General features: G+C 38.5%; 1 protein-coding gene across 1 annotated transcript in view; it reads left to right on the top strand.

Moving 5' to 3' along the window:
• Nucleotides 1–23,390, top strand: part of LOC136864677 (stalled ribosome sensor GCN1) — a 599,881-nt gene that overhangs the window by 177,262 nt on the left and 399,229 nt on the right. Inside the window, exons 15-16 of the mRNA XM_067141987.2 lie at nucleotides 1,694–1,892; nucleotides 22,870–23,301. Of these exons, the coding sequence (XP_066998088.2) occupies nucleotides 1,694–1,892; nucleotides 22,870–23,301 (631 nt within the window). The remainder of the gene's footprint in view (nucleotides 1–1,693; nucleotides 1,893–22,869; nucleotides 23,302–23,390) is intronic.

Here is a 23,390-nt window from a genome sequence, read left to right as displayed (position 1 = left end):
CTTACATTATTGTATGGCCTTTTGCAACTCATTTTGTGAAAATGGCTTTGAGAGCTCATTAGTTTCCAGATGTTTCTGGAATATAACACTGGCTAAACAAATGCACTTACATTTTGGGATTGTTGTGATTTGATCCAGATCAGGCTGACAACAATTTAAAATTTATTTTTCTTGAAAGACCCTAAGGACACATTTATTTGCTGAATTCTTCAGGTTATTTACATGACAAACTTTTAAGTAAATGCTAGTTCATTCCAGTTATGATTCACTCTATGAAATTTAAAGAAATAAAATGGATTAGCATCAGTTTTGTTTTTGCTATCTGAATTTCGGTACACAAGAACCTCGTTTATCCAGATTAAGTGGGACCGGAACTGATCCAGATGATCGAAAATCCAGATAATCTGGAAAAACTAAAAAAACAAATACAGTACATCTATATACTGTATATAAAATAAGTTCTGTCTGTACATTGCTCAGAATTTGAAAATAATGGTATTTCTGCATCGATCATGTCCACAGTAACGGGGAAATGAAATTGTTACTTTTCCGTAATTTCTGTCTGTATGTATGAATGTATATGCATCGCGAGAAAACGGCTGAAGAGAATTTAATGAAAATCTGTATGTAAAGTCGGAGGATGAGCCACTACAATCTAGGCTATAAATCATTTTATTCACGCTCAGTGAAACAGTAGTTTAGGGGAAAGCCTAAAATTTAATTCTCAAATATTTTCATTTTCAGTGGTCCTATCAATAAATACTACATAACTAAAGTTATATAGAGTTAAATTTCCGATCATAGGTCTTATACATTTTTACCATACCGGCTAAAACACAGATATTCATGAATTTGTATTTTTGTTGCTAAGTCTATATCAATGCCGAGCTACGAGGAAATGGCTTAACAGAATTTAATGAAAATTGGTATATCGAGTCGGGGAATAAGAAACTACAGTCTAAGCTATAAACAATTTTACTCACCCTGGATGAAATGGTAGTTTAAGGGAAGGCACCTAAAATTTAATTGTTAAATACCTATGTTATTGGCCCTATCGAAAAGTACTGTACTACATAACAAAAGTTGTAGAGAATACAATTTCTGATCATTTATGTTTTATTCATTTTTTCTGTACTGACTATGATAAGAGTGGCATTTCAGATTTGGTAGAAAACTAAATGCGAAGGCCCACAATATGAAAAGTATTGATCAACGATAATATTACAGATTGCAGTAAATTCTACAAAGTGGTTTTTATCTGCTTTCGGTTTTCTGGGATTTATTTCTCTGGATTTGAAATTATTCATGGTTTAACATTTCTTTAGAATGAATATCCTCATCAGTCTTCTGCTTTCTGGTTGTAAATTTTATGAAGTTCATTACATCCTAATATTTGAAGTCCCACTTGTAATTATTGTAGTGCCTTCACATTTATATCGTCGCTGCCAGGACAAAACCTATGTGAAATATTTTAGCTTAGAACTTTGGCCGGAAAGGTTCTGTCATCTAAGGTGCAATATTGTGTGCATATTGTCAAGGCATTCTTGCTCTTTTATAATGTATATGCTGTGGGTCTGTTTATCTCCAAAAATATTATCACGTAGGGGGTTTTGTCCTGGCAATGACGATATCTTGTATGCTCTCCTATGTACATATTATGGACTTACTGATCTGCAACTTCCTTTTTCTACAGCTGAACAAGAACATCACTTGTGCTGTATCAATGATTAATGCTGTTGCGACTGGAAATGGTGCAAAGTTGTCACATTACTTCAAAGATCTTGTGCCTTTAATTTTGAGAGGTTTTAATTCACCTCTAGCGGCTCCACACTTGACGTCTCTCTTCATTGAATTAAGGAGATGTGTGTTTGAAAACCACCTGGATCGTTTAGGTAATTCTGCAAACTAAATTTTCTTAACTGTTACTTAAAGCAAATGTATTCCCAGCTTCCTTGTATTGAGCAGCTTATTCAATGTCAAACAGAATTGTGACCTTGACACATTTCTCTGGAAATGTGGAAGTGTTTCAAACGATAAAGAAGATTAAATATGAAACTTACGCTATCTCCCAGGCCCGATATGAGTTTATATATTGAGTAAAGTGACTTTTCCCTATATGTGATGAATTTTAATATAATTTTCTAGGGCTAGTTTAAACACATGTTTCCTTTGATATATAGTTTTTTAAATACAGATAGTACTTTTCTGATTTGTGTCAGATTTCTTTGAATTGATTTGAGGATTTGTTAGTTTTGTGTCGTTTCACAGTAGTACATATTTGGCTGGTATTCATAGTTCTTGTGGAATATATATTGTCAATACATTTTCATTTGTAGTAATGAGGATGAATTTATGAAGAGTAGGCTATATTTCAGTCAAAGTTAATCCCATCATCCTTTTTTAACCATTCTTAGTTCAAATGGAAATAAACAAATTGCCTCACTTCCTGAAGATCAAAGTGAACCCTGTCTAGTACAAAATGTGTGAAGACAAACTCAAGAAGGGTTTTAAAGCTGACCTTTTAATCTTAAATATTTTACTTTAACAGCTGAATGAGATGGAAATAAGTTACTTATGATGATCCTGTCATAAATTGTGAATATTGCGGCAGTTGGTGATATGAAGAAAAGTACAGTTTTAATAGCATATAACAGTTCCAGCCCAGACTGCCATTTGGCCGTACATTCATCCGGCCTTTGAATAAAAATGTACAATCTCGCTTACTATAGTACCATCCTGGGAGAACACACAGCTTAAATACTTGAAATTACCTACCTGTTCTAGCTGTGTATCACCAATCGGACATTCAGTTCCGTTGAATTTCTTACCTACTGACATCAATTTAGTCTTTGAGAGACTAATTTTCATACCATACTTATTGCACCTATTTTCAAGTTGCATGATATTACACTACAGGCTTTTGGCACAATCTGCATTAAGACCAAGTCGTCAGCATAGGCCAGACTGTTTACTACATTTCCACCAAACTGAATCCCTCCCTGCCATTTTATACATTTCAGCAGATGATCCACGTAAACTACGAACAGGAAAGGTGGAAGATTACAGCCTTGTCTAACCCCTGTGAGTACCCTGAACCAAGAACTCGTTCTAGCATCAATTCTCACTGAAGCCCAATTGTCACCATAAATGCTTTTGATTGATTTTAATAATCTACCTTTAATTCCATAGTCCCCCAGTATGGCAAACATCTTTTCCCCCGGTACCTTGTCGTATGCTTTCTCTAGATCTACGAAACATAAACACAACTGCCTATTCCTCTCGTAGCATTTTTCAATTACCTGGTGCATACTGAAAATCTGATCCTGACAACCCCTCTGTGGTCTGAAACCACACTGGTTTTCATCCAACTTCCTCTCAACTACTGATCGTACCCTCCCTTCCAAGATGCCAGTGAATACTTTGCCTGGCATACTAATCAGAGATACCTCGATAGTTGTTGCAAGCCTTCCTCTTCCCTTGCTTATAGATAGGTGCAGTTATTGCTTTTGTCCCATCTCAAGGTACCTTACCAATACTCCAATGCTAATCTTACAACTCTATGAAGCCATTTCATCCCTGCCTTTCCACTGTACTTTACCATTTTAGGTCTGATTTCATCTATTCCTGCTGCTTTATGACAGTGGAGTTTATTTACCATACTTTCCACTTCCTCGAGCGTAATTTCACTAACCTAATTTTCCTCCTCCCTATGAGCTTCACTGTTCGCAACACCACCAGGATGATTTCCTTTTACGTTGAGATGATCAAAATATTCCCTCCACTTGTCCTGTGATTCCCTGGGATCTATTACGAGTTCACCTGAATTACTCAAAACACTGTTCATTTCCTTTTTCCCTCCCTTCCTTAGATGCTTTATTACTGTCTAGATAGGTTTCCCTGCTACTTCACCTAGCTTTTCCAGCTTATTACCAACTTTTTTGGATTCAACAACTATTTCCTTCGCTCTTTTTGTTTCATCTACGTACAATTCCGTGTCTTCCTTGGCCCTTGTTTGGAGCCATTTGTGATAAGCCTTTTTACGTTTACAAGCTGCTGTCGCTTCATCATTCCACCAAGATGTTCGCCTTTTTCTATCTTTACGCAGAGTTGTTCCTAGGCATTCCTTTGCTGTTTCTACTACAGCATCCCTGTATGCCACCCGTTTTCTTTCCATATCCTAAACCTGTTTACTGCCTACTGTTTGAAACTACTCGCTAATCATATGTACTTCCAATTTCCTCGTCCTGTATATTTTCTACCCATATTCGCCTAGAGATACTAAGTTCACTACAGATCAGATCGGTTAGTGGTCTGTATCATCGAAAAATCTCCGGAAAACTTGTACATTACTAGCAGACTTCCTGAATTCGAAGTCTATTAAGATATAGTCTATTACGAATCTGGTACCGCTAGTCTCCTGTGCAGCGGTGAATAGCTTTATGTTTGAAGAATGTATTCGTAACTGCTATACCCATACTGGCACAGAAGTCTAGCAAACGCTTCCCATCTGCATTAGCTTAGATATCTTCCCGACATTTACAAGTCACCCTTTCGTATCCTTAAGTTCTATTTCCAACTCTCGCATTGGAATCGTCCATTAGCACTATCCTATTCTTGCTGTTTACTCTGACCATGATATCACTCAATGCATCATAAAACTTGTGAACTTCCTCATCTGCACCCTCACATGGTGAATACACTAAGACAATTCTCGTCCTATTTCCTCCAACTGCCAATTCTACCCACATCATTCGTTCAATTACATGCCTAAAAAACTTGTTGCGTGCAGTGATGTTCCTGATAAACAGCCCTACCCCATACTCTGCCCTTCCCTTTCTAACTCCCGTCAAGTACACTTCATAATCTCCTATCTCTTCCTTATCTCCCCTTACCCAAATATCACTTACTCCTAGCACATGCAGATGCATCCTCTTTGCTGACTGAGCCAGTTTTACTTTCTTCCATAAGCCCCATTAATATTGATAGCTCCCCATCGAATTCCATTTTGTTCGCCAAGTTGTTTCCAAGGAGTCCCTCGCCTGTCAAGTGGGAGTGGGACTCTGTTACTCCCGTAGGTCCGAGGATTGCTTAAAATGTTCTGAGCTCGGTAAATTCGTGAAGCAGGATGCTACCCTACTTGCACATAGTCCAAGTGAGGATCTCCCCTCTAACGGGTTATGGACCACCGGTGGATTGTATAGTCCTAGCTGCCTGAGCACAAGGAGGGCCATGACTCAGAATACGTCCGAGACACCCACTTCCATTCCATAGCAACTGGTATCCCGACTCTCAGGACCACTTACTAGGCCACTCAGCCGTTGCCCATGGTTCACAAACTAGGATGTGACTACAGTAACCCACACCATGAACCATCTTGAGTTTAATTATGAAAATATTTTCTTTAATCATTATGATAAAAGTTGCAGCTACAGGTATTTCACAGTAGAAGTTACCAGATTTTTTATTGCCTACTCACCAAGCAGAATTCTTAGAATGTAAACGGCAGTGCCAGTCAAACTCCTCAGTCACTGCCTCCTGGATCTCTCATACTTCACCAGCAGGCAGTACCAACAGCAGGGAGGTGGCAGTAGTACTGTGAAATACAGTTGGTCATAATATGCTCTTCTGTACTCCTATGTTGTTTTTCATAACACATTTCCAAAATTTAGGAATGTAGACTGTGAAAATCATAGGATCAACACAGAATGGGAATTAGGCTGTTTCCTTATACATAAAAAAGGACAAGAAACCTCAGTGCTTAGTTTGTCTACAAGTGTTGGCAGTTCTTAAGGAATATAACTCAAGACTCTACATCACAGATCATTAGAAAAAATAAAATGTCTATTCATATAAGTCTTGCTGAATAGTGAATGAGCAACCAAAGAAGAAACTTCAGGCACAAAAATGTATTTGGTAATACAATCTGTTCAAAATAAGAGAATTATCCCTTTTGGCTTCCTATGTAGCTACTAATTAATGAAAGCTAAAACCCCTGTCAGATGGAGAATTTGTTAAATATTGTGTTTTTAAAATGGCTGAAGCATTTAATGAGGATACCTTTGTCAAAGCAGATTGACTAGGTGAAATGAAGATACATTTGCAGTTATCCGGCGGCCTAAATTTTTTTATTGTATCTTCTCCTTATTTTTCACTGGCTCTTGATGAAAGCATTGATGAATCAGATACATGCCAGCTCCTTATGTTAATAAGGACAGGGAGGAAAGATTTGACCGCTCTAGAAGAGTTATTAAAAATTTATTCTTTACATAGTACAGTAAAATGTCATTGTAACAAACGCCAGTTTAACAAAATGTTCAGAATAGAGAAATTATTTTTAGGCCCCTTCCCTTTTCCCCATTTAACGTTTGTTCAAATATTTTATTGTAACGAATTTCGAACTTTCAGTGAAACAAATTAAAATGTAGCCTTTTTCTTCAAAATATAATTGAAATTCATCCTGTTTTAATCGCCGGGTATTTCGCACAAGTCTTAATACAGCTAATACCAGATGGCATACTCTATACAACACACAGGCAAAACTACCCAATTACAAATCAGGGAAAAGTAGGCAAATGCATCACAGTTCTGACGAGCAGGTTGCCTACCCAACAGGACGTGAAGATTATCTTCTTCAATTTTGGTGTACCAGTTCTGAACGTCATTAGTAAAGCCTTGTTAATTCAAAGTCATTGGAACGCGAAAATCGGACTTCGAATTAACCGTCAACTCGTAATTCAGAAATGCCAAACCTTGCCGCATCACAATATAGGTATTCTAAGACCTGTTACTGCGTGCAATTAACCTTGATTCACAGTTTAAACCTTTCAAATGTCATGGAAAAAGCTATCTCCAAAATGTATCCAACAAGGTGCATTCACAGTATTCAGATAATACACTCGGATAGGTCAGTGACAAACATAACCTCAGACATCGAAAGAAAAAGAAAGCATGATTCAGAGACTAGGAGAAATCTATGCTGGCTCTTGTGTGCAAGTGCTTTATTAATTGGGTTACTGTATTTTATGCATTTTATATGCCCTGTACTTGCATGGAAAGTGCCAGACGTCTTAAAACGTCATGGCTTATGGAAGTTTCCTATGACGAGGTGATAGTCTCTGGCTTCCGCGTGAATTGCAACACAGTACGACGACCCCAACCCTTGTACGATTTCCTAGCCGGCACTTCCCTCCTTTAAAATCATAATTCCACTTGGACTCGGCATTAAAAGAAACAATGCAGTTTCATCGGCATTGACAATATCGTTCACTGCCTAAAAATTGATTGTAAGAGCAAAGTTTTTCGCAATCTTTCGGCATTGTCATTGTTCGCAGATCCTTTTTCTGCGCACACTTCCTGCTATGTGATATTGTGTTGTTCATTAAAATGCTGAATACAAAGGAAGATTTCACTTGAACATACCAAATATGAAGTATACTGTACACACACCAATGTGAGTGAAAGTGCAGAAAGCTACCCTGTACGTTCCGGAAGATGGATTCTATCATTACGCAGATAAATGTAGAATTTAACTTACTCTGTAAAATACTTTTTTTATTTTATGTAAAGGCACTTTTGAATTAAATTTGTGTTGAATTCAAGCGCAGTGGTTGCTGATTACCTTGAATATTTGTTTGTCTGGGAGTGTTCAGAAGAAAATGAGACTTTTTCAAAAAATATTCGAGATAATGTAAGGTAATGTACAGGGTAAAATTTGAGCTGCTGTAAACTTTTTGCAAGTACCTGTACTTTATATCATGACTTCATGTAAATATATGTATGCTAATTTTCCTCTCATTTAATAAGTACAGTGTTAAGGTTTTTTATGTGCAAATTCATGTTGAAATAACATAGATTCTTCAACAGGTTTAGCAATAGGCAAGTTCTTAAGAATTGATTTATTTCATTATAACAAAATTTCACTATAACAAATTAATATATGAGGTCCCCAATATTTTGTTATACTGGTATTTTACTGTATCACCCAGAGGGAGGACATATTTACTGCTATACAAGGTGCAGTTTGAGCAATATCGTGGGTTTGGAAAATTATTCGGTGTATGTGCAATTGGTGTAAGAGCAATGGTTGGGACTAAAAATGGCTTCGTTAGATTTTAAAAACAAAAAAATTAATATTCCTAGCTTACACTGTACAGTTCATCAGGAAGCTTTATGTGCAAAATCCATGAAACTGTCTTGAGGCCATGGCTACTGAAATAGCAATTACAAATTTGCTTAGAGGACACCATTCTGTCACACATCGGAAGTTTGTTACGTTCTTGGAGGTTGTGGACTCGGAAAATGCTTGATACGATTTTTTAACCTTAGGGATGAAATCTTTGTCTTCCTACATGATAACTTTCCACATTCAATTGACCTTCTAAACAAGCTAAAAAAATACAGTAGACGCGATATGTGCTTTTTGGGTTTATGCCACGTCAAGAAAGCATGGTGAAACCCTTTAAGTTTCACAGAGAACTTTGCTCTGTGTCTTCTGAAGAAAATTAAAAATACAGTGTTTCTTCAAGATGTAGCAGTTCTGACATATATTACTTGACATATAAATACACTTAATTTGCAATTGCAAGGGAGTAACCAGACAGTTTTTGTAATGAGTGTATTTGTAGATGGTTTCAAAAATCTTTTCCGGCAACTCTTAAGATCAGATAGGCAACTGGTGTTAATTCTTAGAAGTTAGTTTCAAAAGAACATAATCCGTGTCGTAGAAACTGTGTTTTTGAACTTACTTCCTTATTTATCGTATTTATTAGTACTTAAATATGTGAAACTCCTTCTCTGCAATTGAACTTGTGAAATCGAAGTCCAGAAACAGTTTAACTGATTCACTGTTATTCTATTAACTTAAGAGTGCAACATCATCTATATAAATATTGTACCGGGAGATACACGTACTTCTTGCTTGAAGAGCATGAGATGAATGTGAGGTGTGTACGGTATGTTAAATTGTACGGGATACAGATGATGAGAGAGTTTTACTTAGAGTGAAGTTCATGTCTATAACTGCTGATTTTTTAAAAATGAAGTCAAGATTATATCGCCTCTGTACAGTTTGGAGATCAGTAAGGCAAGATATGCTTCCGTCCTGCTGCTGGCGATGCCCCATGTCAGACCGCTGCTCCTCCCATCCTCACCATAGAATATCTCTCGGCAATACGGAACCACGTACCAATCCCTCGAGGGCTGCTCTGGGCGGGCTTGAAGTTCCAGATATTCTGGAAGGTCTCGGAGTTCAAGTTGCAGGTTTCGCTTGCATGGAATAATAGAGCAAGCACATGTATAAGTCTTGTAGGATGGACGAGTAAAGTGGTGTAATTTATAATTGATTTTCACTGTTCCCATGAAGGGATTAAAGAAATGCTCAAATTTCTTGTTTAATGTCAATGGAATCAAACACGAGACAGTTCTTTAAAGTGAACTGCACTAGTTTCTGACTTGAGACGAAAATCAAGATTTTTTGCAGCCGAATGTTAATGGAATCAAATCTGCACACTTTCTAATCACTCGCACTAGTGAAATTAAGCACACAAAAATCAAAGCTAATTAATGCTCTAAATGTTTGGAGAATTGTGGGCGCAAATGCTTGTCGGGTCCTCCAGGATTTCAAGATCACTTTGATTCTATTTACAGTTATTTGGAGAGTTCATTCATTGAAATGAACACTGCTAGATACCATAGGAATATTATTCACACTGAGTTAAATGACAATCACTTCAACTGGGTGTTAGAAGTAAAATGCCTAATGTATGAAATTAGTCCTGTTCACACACACCTTTACATTTATTAGGGCACTGTTAGAATGCAAACTGTTGAGCGAAATCAGTCCTGTTCCTTCGCAAGATTGTGTTTAAAGACTTGGAATAATATTAACTCACTTTCTGAATAGTGAAAAACTGTATCGTTCACACAATGTCATAAGTTCACAAATAATGTGAAACTATTTCACATGAAGATTAGCAATGTCAGGTTAAGAAACTTACTAGTATTTCAAAGTTTTAATCGATGCACAGTTTATGAATGTGTAAATTGTAAGTTCTGATACACAAGATTTTAGTCACTTGACAATGTTCAAAGTATCGCACTCGCTAACTAACTCTGTAGACAGAGATATATTAAGTATGTGTTCTCGCCTTTATTTTTGCAGAATATCAAAGACTTCTACTCTCTAACTTCAATATATCGTAGCAATGACAACCACCAGTAGTCAGCCGTGCAGGTTCGACTGTGGGACAAGACCAATTTGTGTTCTGTCTTCGCGTCTCTTTTATACTGGAGTCGCGGAGACTCCAGCTGTGCCATTCCTCTTTCAATAACTTTCTTAAACCGTGGCGAATTTTAAAGAAACTTGGTAGTATTGTAGGCATTAAAATGGGGTGTAGGGTGATGTTACGTATTCATATCATAATTAATATAGGAGTTATTAAGGGTAGAAGGTATGAAAAATTCGACGAGTGATGTAACTTAGCCTTGGCGAGTCTCAGCTGGCTGCTGCGTCACTTGCCGCATGTTCGCTGTAGCCGGCTGCACATTGGCACGAGGCGCATATTTTAAAGTTTGGAATATTTCAAAACCAATGTTAGACCAGCACTTCTGGTACTATATATATATATATATATATATATATATATATATATATATACACACTTTGAACATTGTCAAGTGACTAAAATCTTGTGTATCAGAACTTACAATTCACACATTCATAAACTGTGCATCAATTAAAACTTGGAAATACTAGTAAGTTCCTTAACCTGACATTGCTAATCTTCATGTGAACCTTGTTCCCTTTAAAAATCAGCACTTGTTCTTTCCATGTGTATTAAACATTTCTGTTTTAATATTTGAGAAATGATATGGTATTAAATTCCCATTGTTACAAGTTTGTTATTATAGTAATTTTTAATTTGCCCGGCCCTCAAGTATGGTTCTGAAAATGAAATGTCGTATGGCTTTTAGTGCCGGGATATCCCAGGACAGGTTCGGCTCGCCAGGTGCAGGTCTTTCTATTTGACTCCCGTAGGCGACCTGTGCGTCGTGATGATGAAGTGATAATGAAGACAACACATACACCCAGCCTCCGTGCCGTAGGAATTAACCAATTAAGGTTAAAATCCCCGACCCGGCCGGGAATAGAACCCGGGACCCTCTGAACCGAAGGCCAGTATGCTGACCGTTCAGCCAACGAGTCGGACAAGTATGGTTCTTATTCTGTCCTAACCAACTGTTATTGTTGCAGTGATGTTTAGGCAGACTCTTAAGTTTTGTTCTGCATAGACTATAGTGACGTCAGTTACAATCAGATGGCAGCTAAAGCAGCGTTTACAAAATGGCAGTCAACAGTAAGGAGAAAGCTTTTTGTACTCTCGAATATCACCAATATTGGTTTGTTACCATAGTCCAGAGCAATTTTCGAATGAAATATAGGAAGGACCCTCCCTCTGACAACTCTGTTTGCAGGTGGTACACTCATTTTGTGGACACAGGTTGTTTGTATAAAGGGAAAAGCAGTGGGTGTCCCACTGTGTCAGAAGCGGGAGCGATTCAGATCAGGAGTGCTTATCACTGCAGCCCTAGGAAATCTGTTACAAGAGATAACAGGGAACAGAATGTACCTCAAAGTACATTATGGCATGTGATAGGAAGGTGCCTGATGATACAGCCATATTGCTTACAATTGCATCAATCTTTATCAGGTGATGGCAAAGTCCTATGTTTGAATTTTTGAATCGCACTGCAGAAATGTTGTGAAGATAATGGTTTTCGTCACAGACTAGTTTCCAGTGACGAATCAGCGTTCCATGTGAATGGAAAGGTGAATAAACAAAACTTTCGAATTTGGGAGAAACAGACCCTCATTCTTACATGGAACATGATTCCATACAGTAACTTACTCTTGTAATTTTCAAGTTCTCCCCATATTACTGCATCTGCAAAGAGTATGGCCTTTGTCTCTCTGCTTTTCAGTGTTTGTTTTCCATTCTTGTGAATTTCATCCATGGCAGTGGTGAAGAGTAGAGGGGATAATACAATTCCATGTCAAATTCCTGTTTATACAGTGAATCATTTTGTTTGTCCTGTTTTGGTCTTCACACCACTTGCACACTTCTCTTACATGGCTCATCATTGCATCCCAGACCAGTTGCCATGGTGCACTTTCATATTCCCGCTTAATATCTATAAATGTAGTCACTGAATATTTCCTGAACTTCCATCTTTTCTCCATCATTTTCCTTAATGCAGAAATTAGGTCAAATGTTGCTATACCTTTCCTAAATGTTTCTCTTGCCCCCTTTCCTTTTCTACTTTCATCCTCAGTCTTCTCTGATATTCTCTCAGAATTCTTTGCTAGATGTGAACTTATAATTGTTACATTCCTCCTTATCACCCTTCTTGAATACTGGAATTACCAGACCCTTTCTCCAATCTTCCAGTACTTTTTTCTTCCATTTCACTAGTCCCTACTAGTCCTGCTGTCATTATCACCTCATCCACACCTGACGCGTTGCCACTGACCACTTTCTTTATAGCTGCTCCTGTTTCCAACAATCTTATTCATAATGGACTTCTTCCATCATTTGTTCTTTATGTTCCTCCTCTACCACCATTTCTTTGAATTTGACATTAAGTAATTTAGCAAAATACTCTTCCTATCATTAGAGGTGAAAATTTGTCCTGTATCTGTCCTTACGAATTTTGTCTTCTTTTTATTGTAAGTCCTGTTTACACGAAACTAGGTTTTTCGACCAAGTTTTGCAATGGGCTTTTGATTGCACACACGTGAATTGCAGTTGCGACACTAATTTATGACACTAAGCAACTTTAGGCTACTTCCAACTTTTCATGAAACTAAACTGGTAATTTTGAGGTTATGAACATTTTGATCCGTTACTTGATTTGTAAAATGGAAGTGGGGATGTGAAGAAATAGTGAAAGGTCTCGACTTGTATGCAGTCCAGGTGTGTTTATGTGCTTTTAACAATGTTATTGTGGGTTTGAACCCCACTGTCGGCAACTCTGAAGATGGTTTTCCGTGGTTTCCCATTTTCACACCATCAAATGCTGGGGCTGTACCTTAATTAAGGCCATGGGCGTTTCCTTCCCACTCCTAGGCCTTTCCTATCCCGTTGTCACCATAAGACCTATCTATGCTGGTGTGACCTAAAGCAGTTTGTGTATTAAAACAAAAAAACCTGTGAGGATGTATAAAGTTAAAGTAACTGTGAAAAGAGAAATTGTGATTTGATAAAATCTGATGTTCTTTCAGGAACGAGATACATTCTTCTGCTATTAATGAAATGTGTTATTTCGCAGGTATTTTAAAGTGTTCATTAACCTTGCCATTAGTTTTGACATATTGAAAATCTTAAATAATTCTAAACTGAAAAGAAAATGACATTGACTTTAATGTATTCTTAAGAAAAGTCACCTGAACAGTTCAATTCCAGGGAAATTGTTATAGCTAGAAAGAAATAAAAAAAACTTCTGTAATGAGTGTAGTGTGCCAAACACTTCACTATGGACGACTTGGAGACTTCAATTAAGCTAACTTTAATGAAAGACCAAACTTAAGGCTGCATTAAAAGGAACCACAGTGCTGACTTTATCTGAAAGAAAAATCATCCAGCTTACTAATCAAAACATAGTACCAGTACTTCTCTGAGAAAGGAGATGGTTTCAGAGGCAGTAGCTTACATGAGAGAAGATAATCTTCAAACTCTCATGAATATTGCAGGAACTACTTTCCAATGTGGATTGGGAATTATAGCTTAACATAGAGGACACTGGCAAAGAAGGCTCATCGGACCTGGATACATCTTTCCCAATTAAAGACACTCAGACATTAAATCCCCAGAGAAATGGTAGCCATAATTGGTCATAACTTTGAGGGGTGTAATGTATTTGTAGTGTTTTGCTGAGCTATGCATTTGCTATTTAAGTTTTTCTAGTATGTGCACCTCATTCCTGACTGATATCGGATTCTGGAAACATTTCTCTGAGGGCACCCATCGACGCCCTGGCTGTGTGTGCAGTGGCACCTTCTTGTTGGAACAACACAACAGGATTCCCCAAGTCGGTGTCGGCTGCAGGAAGATGCGTAGTAGCTGTACATAATGATCCGATGTTACTGTTACAGTTCTGTCCTCTTCAGAAAAGTAAGGGCCTACAATTCTGAAATCAGCGACAGTGCACCAAACAGTAACACGCTCGCTGTGGAGAGGTCGCTCATGAAGCTGGTGAGGATTGGTTGCGGACCAGTACCGAAATTTTTTAAAAATTAACATAGCCTGGCAAATGAAAGTGCGCTTCGTCACTTGCCAGGACACTGGTGTCAGCTGCTACAGCTTCCAGGATAGTCTCACAACACGCTCTGCTGTTGACCCAATCAAGTTCACTGAGTTTCTGAACACCCACCATTTTGTACTGATGGAACTTCATGTCTGGGTGTAAAATCCTCCTTACGGTGAGATCCGAGAATCCCATAGCATGTGAATGCCTACGCACCGAACGTTGCGGAGATTGCGTAACGGCTTGTCTCAATGCGCGTACGGTCTCTGGTGTTCGGATGCTACGAGGCCTACCAGGCGGCTTCGTTTTCACACTCGAACCACTTTTTCTCAAACTGTTCACCCATAACAGAATTGTGTTCCTGCTTGGAACTTTCTCATGTCGATGTAAGCCAAAGTGTCTGTGAAACAATTGCTGTGTTGTGGTAACAGTCGCCATTTTTGAAATAAGTCTCAATCTCGAAACCTCGGCGTTCACCACCCCACGCCATGTTAGCGACTGACTGACTAGCCCCGACGAGATGATGCATGTGTTCTACAAGGCCAAGACCGCATGCACCACAACAATAACACCTGTTTGCAAGCTGTGGCCAATACGACCTTTAGTTTGCTCCAATTTACTGTATGTGACATAAATGGCAAACTCTACTCTTTTAAATTGTGCAACAAAATTGTGAATGGTTTGTTGCGTTGCTGAGTTATTTACGTCTGAAATTCGTCAGGTATTTCTGCCGCACCCTGTATATAGAATTCTAGGTAAAATACTATACATGTAAGATTATCAGATTGCATTGCTCGTAGTGGTACCAGAGAAACGCCCTGTGTGTGCGTCAGTATGAAATTGACCACATGTCTGGTATTGAGAAAAAGTTAGTCATGTTCCATATATGTAACCAATATCATGTAAGTGAATTGAATGCCTCTGAAAGAAATTAAGGCCGTAAATTAGCATGTAATGTTGTATGTATGTATGTATGTATGTATGTTGGGTATTCAGCCCGAAGGCTGGTTTTATCCTCTGCAGCTCCGCCAACAGCTGTCATAAATAGCTTAGATGTCGCTGAAGAGGCGTACTAGGGAAGTGAGGAATGAGGTAGTTTCCTGTTGCTTTCCTCACTGAGCCAGCCGTTGTTATTACATATTAGTCTGCCAAGCCCACTGAAATGCATGCACCAACCGACCCTATGAGTGATATTTTCACACCATTCATAACAGGGACTGGCTACATAAGGAGTGGTATTACTAGCATCACTCATACCTCAGTGACTTTCATATTGTCATAGCCAAGGATGAGACTGAGACAGGTCAATGAAAGTAACAAATTTGATATAGCCCATACCAGAAGACATAGTGCACTGTAAACACTACATCTCGCCAGCAAATACAACGTAAGATTTCTTAACTTTTCAGTAGAGCTGTTTAAAAATTTGGTTACTTTGACACAAATACAGTGAAACCTTGGAATGAGAGTAACTTGGTCTACGAGTGTTTTGCAAGACGAGCAAACATTTTAAATTGTAACTTGATAAGCGAGTGAGGTTCCACAATACGAGTGTCACGTGTGCCTACGTTTTCCCCTCCCATGTTGTTGAATGGATGAATGAGGTCTTTGGTCCTGTAGTGAAGAAATACCTTTCAGAAAATAATCTGTCGCTCAAAGTCTTGCTGGTTATGGACAATGCTCCTGCTCATCCTCCAGGCCTTGAGGACGACTACCTGGAGGAATTCAAGTTCATTAAGTTTAAGTTCCTTCCTCCCAACATTACACCAGCCTATGGATCAGCAAGTCATTTTGAACTTCAAGAAGCTATCCAACAAAGCACTATTTCAGCGATGCTTCGAAGTGACCAAAGAAACAAACTCTACCCTCTGAGAGTTTGGTAGAAATCATTTCCCCATCGTGAACTGCCTGAAGATCATCGATAAAGCCTGGTTGGAGTCACCAAGAGAACTCTCACTTCCACTTGGGGACTGCTGTGGCCTGAATGTTCTTGGATGTGACTTTGAGGGGATTGTTGTAACAATGAGCTGCCGATTGTCAATGAAAATGTGTCCTTAGGTAAGACTATGGGGCTGGAGGTGAATGACGTGGACATTCAAGAACTGGTGGAAGAACATAGCCAGGAACTGACCACCAACGAAATGATGCACCTGCATCGCGAACAACAGGAGGGGGGTTATGGAGATCTCGTCCGGGGAAGAGGAGGAAGAGTCGATGGATCTCTCACTTAAACTGAGATTCGGGAGAAGTGCAAAATGTGGGAAACGGTGCAAAATTTTGTAGAAAAACACCACCCAAATAAGGTTGTAGCAGTGTATCAGTTCAATGACAATGCAATGTCACATTTTCATGAAATCCTCAAAAAGAGGCAAAATCAACAGTCATTGGACAGGTTCCTCATTAAAGTTGCAGGAAAAGGAAACTATTCCAGTGAGCCAACAGATAGCAGTGATTCCGTTAGTGAAATTCGTGCGACACAGTAACTCTTCTCATGTCATCTCATCTCCCTCACACAAACAATGATTCTATTGTAAGGAAAAGTGCACTTTGTTTTACGGTATATTTTGTTTTAGAAATGGTATGCAAATACATTTTTTGTGTTGTGGACGAATCATCCGCGTTTCAATTGTTTCTTATGGGAAAACTTGCTTTGATATACGAGCGCTTTGGATTACAAGCATGTTGCCGGAACGAATTATGCTCGCAATCCAAGGTTCTACTGTAACTACTAAACTATTTGGAAGTTACGCTGGCATTTACATTTTCATGTTCACCAGTATTCTGATGTAGATATGTTTTACGAATATTACTAACATTTATGACTTGCGGAGGGTCTGTGAAGACAGCTAATTGCAACACTACTGCACTTTACAAAAATTATCACATACCTTAATGATCATTAATCACAGCCAGCATAAGACAGGAATATATTATTTATGTTTTGAAGCCTGGGTTTTGGGCATATTATATGCCCATTCACAGTCTGGCCCTGATGTCCTACCTCTCCACAGTAGTTGCAGGAATCATCGCCATAAGATCTATCTGTGTTGGTGCGACATAAAGCAACTTGGGGGCGGGGGAGAAAGTGGCAGGTGAGTCAAGACTACTTCTTTGGGGAGAATTTTCTCAGAGTTGGGGTTTTTCTCTTCTGAGCCTTACTTTTTTTTTTTTTTTTTTTTTTTTTTGTTTTTTTTTTTTTTTGTTTAAGGCGTTACGCTTTTTGAAGATGATGATGGTGTAGTTATTGGCAGAGGAGGAGAAACAGAAGCAGGCTCCATAAGATTTTCACTTGAGATCGGGGGTGGTGGTGGTGTTGGAGCAGGGAAAGATGTTAACAGCAGGACATGGTATATCTTATCTTCTGATACGGAGGGTCTTATTTTTTCATGGAGATACATCTGTTTATCGATGCTAAGTCCTTGAAGTTTTATGACTGAAAGGTGATGGATCTTCTGGAAGAATGGTGTAGGGTACTACTTCAGAAACTATGGATTTTTTTGCCAACACTACACCTGGGTGCTCTTTCATGTACACAGAGTGATGTATCTGGGCTATTGGTGGAATGTTTTTCATTCCAGCACGGAACTTGTTTTGCCAGTCATATGTAGGATTGATTACATTTCCAGATTCTATGCCAAGAGCCTGCCTGCTGTCATTTCTTGATGGATACAGTACTTTTGCATCCATCTCTTGGCACAGGCCAGAGTAAAGTGTAGCTTTCACCGAAGTCCCAGTCAACATCCATGGCTGTGACAATATGGAAGTTGCTGGGGGTATGGGTAGTGCTGAGTAATGACATTCGGAGCATGACTAGTGCATCTGAGTGTTATGAAAGGTGCTGCTCATAGGGTCAGTCGTGCTGCAGTAGTACTTTCTGACCCAGTGAGGAAAGCAATGGCAAACTACCTCACTCCTCATCTTGCCTAGTACGCCTCATTTTGGTGCTGCCATTGGTTTTTGGGGTTTCCTTATAACCGCATAACCTTTGGTGGTGCTAATTGAGGATCCAACCAGCCTCTGGGCTGATGACCTAACAGACACATGCCAAGAGCGACAGGAATAGTAGGGCTAGAAACCTGACAACTTTTATGGGCGACATTAATTACATTTCCAATAACTCCACTTTTAATTTTTCTGGGATGCTCTCTTGAAACAACCAAAATATAAACTAGTTCGAAATTTCGTGTGTCCCACTGGCAAAAATGAAATTTTGCAACTGCTGTTTCCTGTTATAACTCTCCCCATGAGGTATCTCATCAAGATGTGTTTATTTTGCCCAACATGGTTATCAGCATGAATTCTAAAAAAAATGCTCATCTAATAAAAACATTTTCCAAGAAGTGATGTACAGTTGCTTTACGTCGCACTCACAGAGATAGGTCTTATGGCGACGATGGGACAGGAAAGGGCTGGGAGTAGGAAAGGAGCGGCCGTGACCTTAAGGTACAGCCCCAGCATTTGCCTGGTGTGAAAATGGGAAACGACAGAAAACCATTTTTAGGGCTGCCGATAGTGGGGTTCGAATCTACTATCTCCCGAATACTGGACACTGGCCGCACTTAAGCGACTGCAGCTATCGAGCTCTGCAAGTGATGTACAAGGGACAAGACAGCATTTCCTCTTTACCCGCAATACAAGCTTCTGGAATAATGTACAGGACAAATTTGTTAAGTGATTCACATGCTACAACAAAGAGACACACTTAGTAGCCTGTAAGAAAGAAAATGAGTCCAACTTGTTGTGGATCGTATGGTAAGTGCATCTGTTGGGCAAAATCATAACTGTAATGTATTATGCCTTTGTATGTGTTACAGCTTTGTGGCCCAAGAGACAAAGGTGTTTGCAGTTGTCTAATCCCTTTTATACAATTTTCTATGGTGATTTTATAAGCTGTCTGCTCTGCTTGGACATGATTAAGATGTTGTATAACCTTTTCCATCAGATTCCTTTATATCTCCTCATCCATAATTGACAGTTCCCCTATTACAGTTTGATTGCTTCTACAAGTCATACAAAGATCAGTCTTGGATTTGGGAACTACTATATTACTGCAAAATGTACGCCAGATGGAATACCAGGACGAGAGTGATACAGGAATTCTCTCTAATGATTTAAAACTTTCAGAGTATAATGTATGAACATACTTCTTAGACATGCTGGTTGGGAGTAGCATGAGAGCACTTCGCACAGTGGGTGGCACACAAGGTGAGAAGGTATATGTAAGCCTGGTACTCAACCATGGTTCTGTACATTTCCATATGGCATCATAGTAAACAATTGAAATTGTTGCCATTTGTTACAAATGTGCTGTATGACTCTAACCTGCTCCTGAGGCGCCAGTGATTCTGTGCCATACATTACGTAAGGTAGGGAATAGAAAAACCAGGACCAGTCTCCCTTCATGTGTAAAACACGGGCAGGTATCATTACACCACCAATACCAATGAGCTCCATGCCCAACAAATCCTATAATGGAAAAGAACGGGGAAAATAGTAATCTATGAGAAACAGGCACTGAAGTTCGCAGAAGCTTAATAAGGTTAACAGGAAGGAAAACCTGGTACAACTACTCTAGCATTGTGACCAAAAATGAGTACGAAAAGGTGGAAAGTATTGAGAATAAAAGGAGAGAAGAGAAAAGATGTATGTGATGAATTAAAGTTATTTAAGTGAGTTGTATGAAGCAGTATCATAGAATGCAGAAGCATGTCGGATCGTAGTGCTTTGAATGAGACAGCTGCACGCAGAAGCTCGTCTGTGCTTTTCTAGGCATAAGTGATAAATCTGGAAAAGAAAAGCAAAATCAATCAATCAATCAATACTGATCTGCATTTAGGGCAGTCGCCCAGGTGGCAGATTCCCTATCTGTTGCTTTCCTAGCCTTTTCCTAAATGATTTCAAAAAAATTGGGAATTTATTGAACATCTCCCTTGGTAAGTTATTCCAATCCCTAACTCCCCTTCCTATAAATGAATGTTTGCCCCAGTTTGTCCTCTTGAATTCCAACTTTATCTTCATATCATGATCTTTCCTACTTTTATAAACGCCATTCAAACCTATTCGTCTACTAATGTCATTCCACGCCATCTCTCCGCTGACAGCTCGGAACATACCACTTAATAAAGGTGTTTCAATTTATTCCACCTATTCAATACTTATATTTTCACTTATAGTTGTTACATAATTAAATTCTTAGTTACATGTATTGAAACACCTTTATTATTGTTGAACTGTTAAAAATATTTCAATACGGACCTAAAATGAGGTTTATGACATGTAACATACCACTTAGTCGAGCAGCTCTTCTTCTTTCTCTCAATTCTTCCCAACCCAAACATTGCAACATTTTTGTAACGCTACTCTTTTGTCGGAAATCACCCAGAACAAATCGAGCTGCTTTTCTTTGGATTTTTTCCAGTTCTTGAATCAGGTAATCCTGGTGAGGGTCCCATACACTGGAACCATACTCTAGTTGGGGTCTTACCAGAGACTTATATGCACTCTCCTTTACATCCTTACTACAACCCCTAAACACCCTCATAACCATGTGTAGAGATCGGTACCCTTTATTTACTATCCCATTTATGTGATTACCCCAGTGAAGATCTTTCCTTATATTAACACCTAGATACTTACAATGATCCCCAAAAGGAACTTTCACCCCATCAACGCAGTAATTAAAACTGAGAGGACTTTTCCTATTTGTGAAACTCATAACCTGACTTTTAGCCCCGTTTATCAACATACCATTGCCTGCTGTCCATCTCACAACATTTTCGAGGTCACGTTGCAGTTGCTCACAATCTTGTAACTTATTTATCACTCTATAGAGAATAACATCATCCGCAAAAAGCCTTACCTCCGATTCCACTCCTTTACTCATATCATTTATATATATATAAGAAAACATAAAGGTCCGATAACACTGCAAAATAGTTTGTTAAGAGTAAAAGGAAGTACAGTATACAGAAACAGGTACTACAGTATACAGGAAATGTGGATCAGCGCACATGCTGGTCATGGTATGCTTGCCGCCAGGAACCCATTCTTAACGGCATCAGTCAGTCTCTGGAGGTTGTCTTGTGATCGGGCAGGTTAACCAACATGCCACAGCGTCCTACCACTAAAATGAAGCTGGGTTCATCCCAGTTCCCTGTAATGGATTAAAGGTGAAGAAACTACGTAATTGAATCATTAATTCCATTTGGAAGAAGCAGTTGGTGGTAGGAAAGGAATCCAAAATGTGGTCAAGTTAACATTACGGTATGGAGTACGACCTTCAGTATATAACAGATGTGTGATTACTATTTTCCTTAACACGAACTTATCCAGTGATAATGTCATATCCGTGTGATACAAACTGGTTTTTGGCTTATTATAAAGCATAAATTGTGTGGTATATAATGGAACTCTTGTCGCTAAGCCACGCAAAAGATATTGTTTAGATGATTGGATTTGGTAATTAAACAATTAAGACATTTGCATAAATTATGTTGAAATATTCTGTTATTCTGTTAAACTTCCCAAGATTAGATGATGAGTGCTTTTTCTTCCTTAAGGAAAGGAATTGTACGAGTTGTGTCGCTGCTCATTAATATTGAAGTTACTATTGTAGTATTGGAACCTTGCCATGTTCCAGTTATTTTTGTATGGGAGAAGTTTATTATAATTTCCTCATTATTCAATATTATTTGGTTAGAATATTTATTACTGGGTCTAAGCAAGGTATTGACCAATTGCTTTTTGCCATTATTCCATTGTGACATATTTATTCTTTCTTTCTCATTTTCCCTGTAACTAGTAACTATGCTGTAGTTTCTGCTGTATTGTAAACCTCCTTGAAATTAATTTTGGTCATATGCAATTCCTGTTAGTAGTTATTTAAACCTCCCCTTTACATTTTATTTTCTGCTGTTATTTCCTGTTTGGATTGTTGATTCAAACATTCTTGCCAAGATATAAATGTTATTTTAAACATTGTGCTTTTTCTTCAAATGATGTATTATCCTTATTTCAAATTGAACGATTTAAATTACAATCAGAACTGTACCTCATGTTTCTGGGAATAAGAAGGCTGGATTTTGAATTAACTGGTTTTAAATTATCAAAGTTCTACTGTATTATGTACTCTGGGTCAAGAACTTCTTTTGGAACATTTCCAATAGTGACTTTCAGTCCAATTTAATACCTTAACAAAGTCAGAATACAGACAGCCTGGTTCAACTTACCATTACCCATAAGTCTTTTCCAACCTTTTCTTGTGTAGATCATTTATTGTATATTTTTTTCTGCTGGCTCGGGCAGTTTCACTTCCGAAAGTTTACTTTTTTCCCCCAGAGAGCATGACAATCGTGCTGTTGTACCTGCATTGAAGTTTGTTTCGAATGAACAAATTTGATTCAGAAACCAGATTGACAACTTGGGTGGGTTTACTTAACATACAAGAGACTTTTGCCATACACTAATAGTATGGTACATCAGTGTAATGGAAAGCAATAAAATTGATCAATCTGAAATAATATGAAAATGATACTGGAATTTTTAATAGATAATGTATTTTATTTACAGGTGAACTTATTGCTCATGTTACACTTCGTCTCCTAAAACCACAGTGTGATTTGGATCCTGCATGGGAAGAGGAAGAGCTACCCTCATCTGTTCTCCGTGTTGTTGCATGTTTACACAGAGCTACTGTCACCACAAAACGAGGAGTAGTGTTATGGGATGTTGCTAAAACACCTGCCAGAACTGCAGACACTGCAACGTTTCACCTATCAGCTCCAGCTTTCTGTTATACTTTTCCTCTTATTCGTTCAGCTCTGTTATCCTCACAAGCAAAGACTGATGAAGCCTTGGTTTTAGCTGGACTGCAGATAATTCTTGAACATGCTCAAATGAGAGAGCATACTGCCAATAATAAATACAGTGATAAAGCAGAATTATATCATCCTGCTTTATTACCAAGGAAACAGATGTTTGATCTTCTTATAGAAATAATCAGTAAGTACCTTGGAGAAACAGAATAAAGGTTCTGTGTTGCTCCAGCTGTGATATTCATATTTGAATTTTTATTGCTTGAATGGATTTAG

This window comes from Anabrus simplex, chromosome 2, assembly GCF_040414725.1.
Source record: "Anabrus simplex isolate iqAnaSimp1 chromosome 2, ASM4041472v1, whole genome shotgun sequence".
NCBI lineage: Eukaryota > Metazoa > Arthropoda > Insecta > Orthoptera > Tettigoniidae > Anabrus > Anabrus simplex.
The sequence above is the reverse complement of the archived record's forward strand: the minus strand, read 5'-3'. Positions and strand labels throughout refer to the sequence as shown.